Here is a 13,209-nt window from a genome sequence, read left to right as displayed (position 1 = left end):
ATATTAGACCAACTCAGCTATCCAGGTAACGATAAAATAATATACATGAAGGTCTTACAAATATTAGACCAACTTGGCTATCCAGGTAACGATAAAATAATATCCATGAAGGTCTTACAAATATTAGACCAACTCAGCCATCCAGGTAACGATAAAATAATATCCATGAAGGTCTTACAAATATTAGACCAACTCGGCTATCCAAGGCCCTAAGGTAAAGATAAATTAATATTCATGAAGGGCTTACAAATATGACTCATGTATTCAGATGTAACAGCTTGCAGCATGAAGATATTTTGAATCATAATGATAGACACCAACATGTAACAAGAACATTTCACACCAAAACATGATGTACTTACAGATAGAGCTCTAAAGGAAATGACTTCATCAGATGGCTTGTTATGAATTCCACCATGAGGTCTAAAATAAAGAAGAAAATCAATGTTGCTCGATTGAGAAAAATTAAAACTATCAATGCAATTCTTTATTTTCATTTTTAACATAATAGCCATTAATTCTTTTTTACTCTTGGATTATTTATTGTTTCTGGTTTAGACCAACAAAAATCACATTTCCAGCAGCAATTAATTCTTTACCTCATGCAAGTGCTTTTGGATACTTTTACTCCATTCTCATGGAAGTACTTTTGGATACCTTTACTCCATTCTCATGGAAGCCCTATCGGATACTTTTACTCCATTCTCATGGAAGCCCAGTTGGATACTTTTACTCCATTCTCATGGAAGCTCTTTTGGATGCCTTTACTCCATTCTCATGGAAGCCCTATCGGATACTTTTACTCCATTCTCATGGAAGCCCAGTTGGATACCTTTACTCCATTCTCATGGAAGCCCAGTTGGATACTTTTACTCCATTCTCATGGAAGCTCTTTTGGATGCCTTTACTCCATTCTCACAGAAGCCCAATTGGATACTTTTACTCCATTCTCATGGAAGCCCAATTGGATACTTTTACTCCATTCTCATGGAAGCCCTATTGAATACTTTTACTCCATTCTCATGGAAGCCCTATTGGATACTTTTACTCCATTCTCATGGAAGCTCTATTGGATGCCTTTACTCCATTCTCATGGAAGCCCAATTGGATACTTTTACTCCATTCTCATGGAACCCCTACTGAATACTTTTACTCCATTCTAATGGAAGCCCTATTGGATACTTTTACTCCATTCTCATGGAACCCCTATTGGACACCTTTACTCCATTCTAATGGAACCCCTATTGGATACTTTTACTCCATTCTCATGGAAGCCCTATTGGATACCTTTACTCCATTCTCATGGAAGCTCTTTTGGATAACTTTACTCCATTCTCATGGAAGCCCTATTGGACGCCTCCATTCAATTCACATACAAGCATGTTTTGGATGCCTGTTCACCATCTGCTTATCTCTTCCTTATGGATTTCTGAAGTATTCCATATGGAATCCATGAGAAATTTCTGTACGGGTTGGAAGTTTAAATGTTTACAACAAACATCAGCCACCTTTGTGAAAAACCTGTTAGAAACTACAGGAATTGAGGTAAATGATCATCGTGTCTCATCATGTAGTTGCTATTTAAGATCTGGTTGTAATCTGCTATTTAAAGTAACTGGGTTGGATTTTCCACACCTCAAAATAAAGGCCACAGATTTTGTTCAGCACTTTCTTAAGTTGGTTAGATTATAAATATGACAAAGAAGGCTTCAACAAGTCAAGATGCAGGCTCTGATGTTGCTGTAGGCAGCAATTATTGTTGATAATTTATCAGATTTGTGTGATTTAGCAATGTAAATATAGACAACCGGTAGATTCTGAGGTTGAGGAAGGTTAGCTATGGTAGGTCACACAGTTTCTCTGACCTGATGATGAACATGTTTTCTTAATATTTTATTGCCCAAGCACCAAGTCATGTAGGTAACATATATTCTATTTATTGCACACAGCACTCTGTGGCTTGGGCACATGTAAATTTGACAGTCTACATAGCAACAAACTCTTTGAGGTAAAAGGCTTAATATAAAAGGATTACCGTATTTGCCAGCCTATAAGTCAATGTAGAGTATAGGTCGAATGAGTAAATTTAGCAAATTTCCCATCCTTTATCCATGTACATGATGAGGAGTATGAGACGAGGCCAGATCAATAACCTGGCTTCGCCTTTTTCACTTTGTTCCATATAGCATCAAAACTTTTATCCTATCTGTAACTAAGTAACCTTTCAGGTCAGGATCATTAAATGTACCTGAAAGTACCTAATTTGTTTTACACTAAGTATTTTAAATGTATTATGTCCTTTTAGCTACATATAATGATGATGAAAATTTACTGAGTTTCAGATAGGATTAAATTCACGATGCTGTGTGGAATTAAACTGTAGTAACTTCTGGTTTCATAACTATTAAAGGTATCACTATATGCAATTTCAGATTACCAACAATGAGGAAATTGTAATATTAAATCTAAAATGCTTTTTCTGCAGTTCTTTTTTAAGAGATAGAGAGAGGCATATGTATTCCATGGCATTTTTCCTCTTGCACCTCGTGATCAAAAAAGAGAGAGAGAGAGAAAGAGAGAGAGACTGATTTCAGCTCTTCATGTTTTTTTTGTTTTTTTCTCACCTTACTGCCCCGATTTAGCTGATACAATTATCAAAGAGAGATTAATAAATTAAATGGTTGTTGTATGGTATAACGCCATTTTTCAGCACACAATAAGTTATACATGGCGGCCAGTATTAATGGTGGAGGAAGAACCCGTGAAATCCCCGGAAAGAACCACTGACCCTCGAGAAGCTACTGGCAAGCTTTCTCACATACCCACATTGGCCGAATCTGAGACTCGAACTTACGCAGAGGTGAGATGGCAGTGATCTATAACGGAGAGAGCTTTAGACCACTCGGGGCCCCCTAAATTAAATGGTAAATGTAAACTATGAAAATATATACCAAACTCCTTCTGAATTTTTACAATATTTATATCCATATAGACTCCATTTAGGTTAAATCCCAAGAATGACCATTTTGCATGCTGTCTAATTTTCTTTGCAAGTACAATGGCCTCTCCATTCCCAACAAATGAGATTACTTTTATTAAAGTGCATGCACTCTTCCTGTACATGGGCGGCAATTGTTTTTGATCTTTGCTCATACTTTACATTGCTGACAGTTCTATTGGCAAGTTCAAAAGATGTCACTGGTTGAGGAATTTACATAAGTAACCAGCACTGTTTTCATTATATGGTACCATATTCATGCTAACCTATGGGTATTCTCATTTCCCTATGGATGGCCTCACTAATCTGATCTGGTCTGCCAAATCTTGACCTCAAACAGGTGTGATCTTGGAAAACCTGACTACAGCTGTAGCATACTTAATTAGCATATAAATACCACTATAAAGCCATGTAATTCTTGGACAATGGAAGTGTTAACTAAAACTAAAATGAATTGCTTGCCCAGTGGTATTAATTCATAATCTTAAAGCACTGCATTTGTATATGAGTAAGATCATAGTCATCAGGTAAGTAAACAATACATCTCTCTCTCTCTCTCATAATGGGACATAATATTTATTTGATTGTAAGGTGAAGAAGTAAAATGTGATGGAATATCTGTATTTGTTATGGTTATTCATCTTCTAACTTGTCAATTCAAACGCACATACATGTAATCAAATTTAAACGTATATTACTAGTGCATACTGCTTTAGTGCAATTATATCTGATGTATGTATATTATGATACTGACAATCATGTAATTGTTTTAAATCCTTCTTAATGTGGGGTCCTACATTTTTTCATATATATGATGTCTTTCAAAAAATGAAATAATTTTTACACATTATTTTTTGTACTTATTAGAGAATTTTTTTTCCACATGAAAAATTATGTGTTATATGGTAAAACAATTTGGATGACATAATCCATATACAAGTCAATTCAGAGCATAAGACAAAGCTAAGTATTCTGGTCAAAAAGTATCATCTTACAGGCTGGTAAATATGGAACTAGCCATATATTCTATGAGGTAAAGGGTATACATAAAAGGATTACTGTCCACTGACTATGAATTCAACGGCTATATATAAAAGAATTACAGTCCACAGACTCTATGAGGTAATGGGCTATATATAAAAGAATTACTGTCCACAGAGCTTTGACATTTAGGATTTGTAGAAACCACCAAATCCATCAAAACTTGGACTTAAAAAAATGTGGATTCATGGTATGGTCCAAAAGGCAAGCAGCATAGACCCTGATCTGCTATCACATAATATACATAATCAGATCAAAGTCTATATTGTTCATCTGGCTGATTACTCCTGACAAATTTCATAAAAAGAACAGATAAATAAGAATGAATAATTATACAGAACATGATTTTGTAGCAAAAACATCTTCACAATGATATAACAATTAAAATATAATATTGATCATAACACTGACTTACGTACCCAAAAGGGCACATGCAAGCGGTCTGGATGGAGGACTCTTCTCCACTTTAATCTTCCTGTGTCTCATTGGCTAAAACAAAAACAATATTAAGATGTCAACTACTCTGTTACATTCACAAAATGTGATTTCTAAGCATCTGTAAGACAGTTATTTTTGTTTTTACTGCTAACAGTTTGAATTAAAAACAGAAACTAATTCATCTGTTTATGGCATAATACGAATCTTCAGTTGTAAATTTGCTTTCTTACATACAAGCTGAAGGACTTGACTGCTTTGTAACATCATTGAAAACAGACAGATAATAGAACTGTTCTTAATTGTATATAATACAATATCTACAGCTTAACCTGACTAAATTAACCCCTGATTAATCTGATCTGTTTTCTAGAATCCTATTCAATGGTCAAAGACAACACCTTAATTATTGCAGAGATCCAAACCCAAGCCTGTAAAAAGTGAATAGTGTGCCAAATTCTGGTCTGAAAAGTAATACAAAGTGAACATTTCCATACATTCCATCTTTTGTTGGTCTTTTAATAAAAGATGTAATAATTTTCCATATAAACTTTGTTCATTTTACTGCATGGATGCTAAGGAGTAAATTGAAGAAATGTATAATATTAAAATTTATTACTTTTAGCATGGTTTAGCATTTGACTTGGACCTCAATCTTCATACCTGAAGCACACTACAGTCCTACCCACTTATATCTACATCACTTATGTCAACAAGCCACCTATTTTGACAAAAAAGCAAAGTCCCGATCCCCTGGTCTACTATTATTATCAAAATTGACATGCTTAAGTCGATGTCAAGATAACAAATAAACGTACATGTCGACAGAAGCCCTTGGTCTCAGCTTGAACAAATCCTTTGTTTTCTAATCATTTATGTTGACAAGCTGCCAGTTGTGGATTTTATTATACAAAGGTAACCAAAATGTAATTTGTCAATATACAAGTGTATTTCACACTGGTTTCATCTTCATGTACTAAAAATTTCCATTGTTTGTTTTCTCAAAGTGTAAATGTTACTCACTGACGACAGGTCACCCCTTACTGTCGAATTCAACTTGTATCTTTTTCTCAGACACCCCCCCCACACTTATCTCGACATCTGCCTATGTCGACAATATTTCCTCGGGCCTGAGGATGTCGACATCAATGGGAAGGACTGTATTTTTAAATTACCATCACTACTGCATGAATATCAATGCTATAAGATTACACAGGTTTTACTGAACTTAAGGACTATTAATATCAATGCTATAAGATTACACAGGTTTTACTGAACTTAAAGGACTATTAATATCAATGCTATAAGATTACATAGGTTTTACTGAACTTAAAGGCTTATTAATATCAATGCTATAAGATTACATAGGTTTTACTGAACTTAAAGGACTATTAATATCAATGCTATAAGATTACACGTTTTACTGAACTTAAAGGACTATTAGTATCAATGCTATAAGATTACACAGGTTTTACTTAACTTAAAGGACTATTAATATCAATGCTATAAGATTACACAGGTTTTACTGAACTTAAAGGACTATTAATATCAATGCTATAAGATTACACAGGTTTTACTGAACTTAAAGGACTATTAATATCAATGCTATAAGATTACACAGGTTTTACTGAACTTTAAGGCCTATTAATATCAATGCTATAAGATTACATAGGTTTTACTGAACTTAAAGGACTATTAATATCAATGCTATAAGATTACACAGGTTTTACTGAACTTAAAGGACTATTAATATCAATGCTATAAGATTACACAGGTTTTACTGAACTTAAAGGACTATTAATATCAATGCTATAAGATTACACAGGTTTTACTGAACTTAAAGGACTATTAATATCAATGCTATAAGATTACACGTTTTACTGAACTTAAAGGACTATTAATATCAATGCTATAAGATTACACGTTTTACTGAACTTAAAGGACTATTAATATCAATGCTATAAGATAACACAGGTTTTACTGAACTTAAAGGACTATTAATATCAATGCTATAAGATTACATAGGTTTTACTGAACTTAAAGGACTATTAATATCAATGCTATAAGATTACACAGGTTTTACTGAACTTAAAGGACTATTAATATCAATGCTATAAGATTACACAGGTTTTACTGAACTTAAAGGACTATTAATATCAATGCTATAAGATTACACAGGTTTTACTGAACTTAAAGGACTATTAATATCAATGCTATAAGATTACACAGGTTTTACTGAACTTAAAGGCCTATTAATATCAATGCTATAAGATTACACAGGTTTTACTGAACTTAAAGGCCTATTAATATCAATGCTATAAGATTACACAGGTTTTACTGAACTTAAAGGACTATTAATATCAATGCTATAAGATTACACGTTTTACTGAACTTAAAGGACTATTAATATCAATGCTATAAGATTACATAGGTTTTACTGAACTTAAAGGACTATTAATATCAATGCTATAAGATTACACAGGTTTTACTGAACTTAAAGGACTATTAATATCAATGCTATAAGATTACACAGGTTTTACTGAACTTAAAGGACTATTAATATCAATGCTATAAGATTACACAGGTTTTACTGAACTTAAAGGACTATTAATATCAATGCTATAAGATTACACAGGTTTTACTGAACTTAAAGGACTATTAATATCAATGCTATAAGATTACACAGGTTTTACTGAACTTAAAGGACTATTAATATCAATGCTATAAGATTACACAGGTTTTACTGAACTTAAAGGACTATTAATATCAATGCTATAAGATTACACAGGTTTTACTGAACTTAAAGGCCTATTAATATCAATTCTAAAAGATTACACAGGTTTTACTGAACTTAAAGGCCTATTAATATCAATGCTATAAGATTACACAGGTTTTACTGAACTTAAAGGCCTATTAATATCAATGCTATAAGATTACACAGGTTTTACTGAACTTAAAGGACTATTAATATCAATGCTATAAGATTACACAGGTTTTACTGAACTTAAAGGCCTATTAATATCAATGCTATAAGATTACACAGGTTTTACTGAACTTAAAGGAATATTAATATCAATGCTATAAGATTACACAGGTTTTACTGAACTTAAAGGACTATTAATATCAATGCTATAAGATTACACAGGTTTTACTGAACTTAAAGGACTATTAATATCAATGCTATAAGATTACACAGGTTTTACTGAACTTAAAGGACTATTAATATCAATGCTATAAGATTACACAGGTTTTACTGAACTTAAAGGCCTATTAATATCAATGCTATAAGATTACATAGGTTTTACTGAACTTAAAGGACTATTAATATCAATGCTATAAGATTACATAGGTTTTACTGAACTTAAAGGACTATTAATATCAATGCTATAAGATTACACAGGTTTTACTGAACTTAAAGGACTATTAATATCAATGCTATAAGATTACACAGGTTTGACTGAACTTAAAGGACTATTAATATCAATGCTATAAGATTACACAGGTTTTACTGAACTTAAAGGACTAATAAGATTACATAGGTTTTACTGAACTTAAAGGCCTATTAATATCAATGCTATAAGATTACACAGGTTTTACTGAACTTAAAGGACTATTAATATCAATGCTATAAGATTACACGTTTTACTGAACTTAAAGGACTATTAATATCAATGCTATAAGATTACACAGGTTTTACTGAACTTAAAGGACTATTAATATCAATGCTATAAGATTACACATTTTACTGAACTTAAAGGCCTATTAATATCAATTCTAAAAGATTACACAGGTTTTACTGAACTTAAAGGACTATTAATATCAATGCTATAAGATTACACAGGTTTTACTGAACTTAAAGGACTATTAATATCAATGCTATAAGATTACACAGGTTTTACTGAACTTAAAGGACTATTAATATCTATGCTATAAGATTACACAGGTTTTACTGAACTTAAAGGACTATTAATATCAATGCTATAAGATTACACAGGTTTTACTAAACTTAAAGGACTATTAATATCAATGCTATAAGATTACACAGGTTTTACTGAACTTAAAGGACTATTAATATCAATGCTATAAGATTACACAGGTTTTACTGAACTTAAAGGACTATTAATATCAATGCTATAAGATTACACAGGTTTTACTGAACTTTAAGGCCTATTAATATCAATGCTATAAGATTACACAGGTTTTACTGAACTTAAAGGACTATTAATATCAATGCTATAAGATTACACAGGTTTTACTGAACTTAAAGGACTATTAATATCAATGCTATAAGATTACACAGGTTTTACTGAACTTAAAGGACTATTAATATCAATGCTATAAGATTACACAGGTTTTACTGAACTTTAAGGCCTATTAATATCAATGCTATAAGATTACACAGGTTTTACTGAACTTAAAGGACTATTAATATCAATGCTATAAGATTACACAGGTTTTACTGAACTTAAAGGACTATTAATATCAATGCTATAAGATTACACAGGTTTTACTGAACTTAAAGGACTATTAATATCAATGCTATAAGATTACACAGGTTTTACTGAACTTAAAGGCCTATTAATATCTATGCTATAAGATTACACAGGTTTTACTGAACTTAAAGGACTATTAATATCTATGCTATAAGATTACACAGGTTTTACTGAACTTAAAGGACTATTAATATCAATGCTAAAAGATTACACAGGTTTTACTTAACTTAAAGGACTATTAATATCAATGCCATAAGATTACATAGGTTTTACTGAACTTAAAAGCCTATTAATCAAACTTTTGAATAAGATAACCTACAGCCAATGTCCTCCTTCCAAACACTTTTGGAAAGTCATCCTCAGTGGGACAGTTCTCTATTTAACACTTAATTTGAATAAGGGACAGTTTTGTTCTCCAATTAGTTTGTAATCTATGCAAGTAACTGATACAATTATGTCATTGTTTTGTTTTTATTCTTTTTTCTTTGGTTTCATTTGTACAAAAATCAAAATAATGCCGTAATAATGACTAATAACTTAGAATGGAAATTTTTACATTCACGCAAATTAATGCAGTTTAAGGCAAACATACCATTCTGTGCAGTGGAACTCTGAAGTTCATATTGACATCATGCATCAAGGAATTGGCATATTGGTCCTGTCAATGAAACAGAATAATATTAATTACTTGAGTGATTTTCATATACTTCTTTCCATTTCAATTCTATGCATTATTCATCCCTATATTTGTGTTATTATGCAACATTAACAGGGATTGAAAAATCCATTGCCTTGGAGCTAAGGTTAACTAAAAATGAATGCCAGGCAACCATTTCTCCCAATGTGATGGCCCGCTCAAACAACCATATAATATTTTTTTAAACATGAATAAAATTAAAATAGAATTTACATTTTTTCCCAGCAATAAACATTTAAATATTTAAATGTCAAATTGTCCCTCTGGGCGCTAAGAACAAGCTGCCTGAATTAGCTCCAAAAATTCCATAGCAGAGTTGGGTGATTTCTAAAGGCAACATTAATCCCATGTGTTGGCTACTCATTATCTGATTATTAGTAATTAAATACCATACTACTAGCCCCTCTATGCCATCCATTAAAGAAACAATAATTGTGAATATTCATCTTTTGACAACACACCAACATATGGTAGCAGTATCTTTCACTTCTGACCTGGCAAACTTAATGCTTATGATCTAGTGGTACACTTTTCCACTTGTGAGTGGATGAAATGAGTACAAGCTGTAGAGCACGGTTCTGTTTAACTTTAGCTAAAAAAATATGACAATTATTAAGAATTAAACCAATCACAAACTATTGCTGCATATTGACAGTGAGTCACGATCTTAGGCCAATTGCAGCAATATAATGGGCAATCATAAAAATTCTGCTGTGCAACAGTAGTCAAGGCTGGTTACCAGGGACAACCATGGATTTTCAAAATGTGTCTAACTGTGAAGAGTACTATGAATGGCACATTATATGCCTGCCCCGTGTTCAACAGTCCTCCATGCAGATAAATGAAATTTGTGAGCAGACTCTTTTTTTCTTCTTCAATCAGAGTGACTCTAGCTATTGACCTTCTTACCCCAAAATTGAAAGGCTCCATTTTTACCCAAAGTGCAAGCCATACACAAACCTTGAGTCAGGTCTGTGATGTGGACCCAATGTCATTGTGTGGAAACCATTTTTCTTCTTTCAGTCAGTTAAACTGAGTTTAACCATTCATCTCAAAATCATAAGCCTTCTTCCTTACCCCAAATGCAAGTCATTCACAAATTTTGGTAGACAAACAACATATAAATCTAATATACATAAATCATTTGTTTTCCATTTTCAGTCATAGTGACCTTGATGTTTGACGTTCTGACTCCAAAATCCATAGGAGTTTACCTTACCAAGTACAAGCCATCCACAAAGTTGGCTAAATGTAGATGGTGAACTGCAGCTATTGTGCAAAAACCATTTCTCTTCTTTCAGTCTGAGTGACCTTGACTTTTCTTTTTATGAGCCCATCATTGATAGGGTTCATCCTTACCCCAAGTGCATACCATCATTCACAGGGCTCTTCCTTACCCCATGTGCATGCCATCACTGATAGGGTTCTTCCTTACCCTAACTGCATGGCCATCATTGATAGGGTTCTTCCTTACCCCAACTGCATGCCATCATCGATAGGGTTCTTCCCTACCCCAAGTGCATACCATAATCGATAGGGTTCTTCCTTACCCCAACTGCATGGCCATCATCAATAGGGTTCTTTCTTACCCCATATGCATGCCATCACTGATAGGGTTCTTTCTTACCATAAGTGCATACCATCAACAATAAGGTTTTTCCTTACCCCAAGTGCATACCATCATCGATAGGGTTCTTCCTTACCCAAAGTGCATGCCATCATTGATAAGGATCTTTCTTACCCCATGTGCTTGACATCATTGATAGGATTCTTCCTTACCCCAAGGACATGGCCATCAGTGATAAGGTTCTTCCTTACTCCAAGTGCATGCCATCATCATTAGGGTTCTTCCCTACCCCAAGTACATGGGCATCATTGATAGGGTTCTTCCTTACCCCAAGTGCATACCATCATTAATAGGGTTCTTTCTTACCCCATGTGCTTGACATCATCGATAGGGTTCTTCCTTACCCCAAGTACATGGGCATCATTGATAGGGTTCTTCCTTACCCCAAGTACATGGCCATCATTGATAATGTTCTTCCTTACCCCAACTGCATACCATCATTGATAGGGTCCATCCTTAGCCCAAGTGCATACCATCATCGATAGGGTTCTTCCTTACCCCAAGTGCATACCATCACTGATAGGGTTCTTCCTCCTTACCCCAAGTGCATACCATCATTGATAGGGTTCTTCCTTACTCCAAGTGCATACCATCATTGATAGGGTTCTTCCTTACTCCAAGTGCTAACCATCATCGATAGCATACTTCCTTACCCCAAGTGCATGTCATCATTGACAGGGTTCTTTCTTACCCCAAGTGCATACCATCATCGATAGGGTTCTTCCTTACCAAGTGCATGCCATCATTGATAGGGTTCTTCCTCCTTACCCCAAGCGCATGTCATCATTGATAGGGTTCTTCCTTACCCCAAGTGCATACCATCATCGATAGGGTTCTTCCTTATTCCAAGTGCTAACCATCATCGATAGGGTACTTCCTTACCAAGTGCATGCCATCATTGATAGGGTTCTTCCTCCTTACCCCAAGTGCATGCCATCATTGATAGGGTTCTTTCTTACCCCATGCGCTTGACATCACTGAAAGGGTTCTTCCTTACTGCAGGTACATGGCCATCATTGACAGGGTTCTTCCTTAGCCCAAGTACATGGGCATCATTGATAGGGTACTTCCTTACCCCAAGTACATGCCATCATTGATAGGGTTCTTCCTTACCCCAAGTGCATGTCATCATTGATAGGGTTCTTCCTTACCCCAAGTGCATACCATCATCGATAGGGTTCTTCCTTATTCCAAGTGCTAACCATCATCGATAGGGTACTTCCTTACCGCAAGTACATGGCCATCATTGACAGGGTTCTTCCTTAGCCCAAGTACATGGGCATCATTGATAGGGTACTTCCTTACCCCAAGTACATGGCCATCATTGATAGGGTTCTTCCTTACCCCAACTGCATACCATCATTGATAGGGTCCATCCTTACCCCAAGTGCATACCATCATCGACAGGGTTCTTCCTTACCAAGTGCATACCATCACTGATAGGGTTTAATTATGATATCCATTGCAACAAGAGCCTTCTCGTGGGTCGGTGGTTCTTTCCGGGGTTTTCCTGGGTTCTTCCTTCTTACCCCAAGTGCATACCATCATTGATACGGTTCTTCCTTACCCCAAGTGCATGCCATCATTGATAGGGTTCTTCCTTACTCCAAGTGCTAACCATCATCGATAGCATACTTCCTTACCCCAAGTGCATGTCATCATTGACAGGGTTCTTTCTTACCCCAAGTGCATACCATCATCGATAGGGTTCTTCCTTACCAAGTGCATGCCATCATTGATAGGGTTCTTCCTCCTTACCCCAAGCGCATGCCATCATTGATAGGGTACTTCCTTACCCCAAGTGCATGTCATCATTGATAGGGTTCTTCCTTACCCCAAGTGCATACCATCATCGATAGGGTTCTTCCTTATTCCAAGTGCTAACCATCATCGATAGGGTACTTCCTTACCCCAAGTG

At 34.7% G+C, this 13,209-nt stretch overlaps 1 protein-coding gene across 5 annotated transcripts in view; it reads right to left on the bottom strand.

Annotated features, from left to right (window-relative positions):
- Window positions 1-13,209, bottom strand: part of LOC149794783 (armadillo-like helical domain-containing protein 3) — a 144,631-nt gene that overhangs the window by 29,463 nt on the left and 101,959 nt on the right. For all 5 annotated transcript variants that reach the window (XM_089964432.1, XM_089964433.1, XM_089964436.1 and 2 more), the window contains exons 18-20: window positions 9,560-9,625; window positions 4,459-4,528; window positions 363-423 (exon numbers count right to left, since the gene is read on the bottom strand). In XM_089964432.1, coding sequence (XP_089820558.1) covers window positions 363-423; window positions 4,459-4,528; window positions 9,560-9,625 — 197 coding nt within the window. The remainder of the gene's footprint in view (window positions 1-362; window positions 424-4,458; window positions 4,529-9,559; window positions 9,626-13,209) is intronic.

This window comes from Sinohyriopsis cumingii, chromosome 7 (genome assembly GCF_028554795.1).
Source record: "Sinohyriopsis cumingii isolate HCF-2022 chromosome 7, ASM2855479v2, whole genome shotgun sequence".
Classification (NCBI taxonomy): Eukaryota; Metazoa; Mollusca; class Bivalvia; order Unionida; family Unionidae; genus Sinohyriopsis; species Sinohyriopsis cumingii.
The sequence above is the reverse complement of the archived record's forward strand: the minus strand, read 5'-3'. Positions and strand labels throughout refer to the sequence as shown.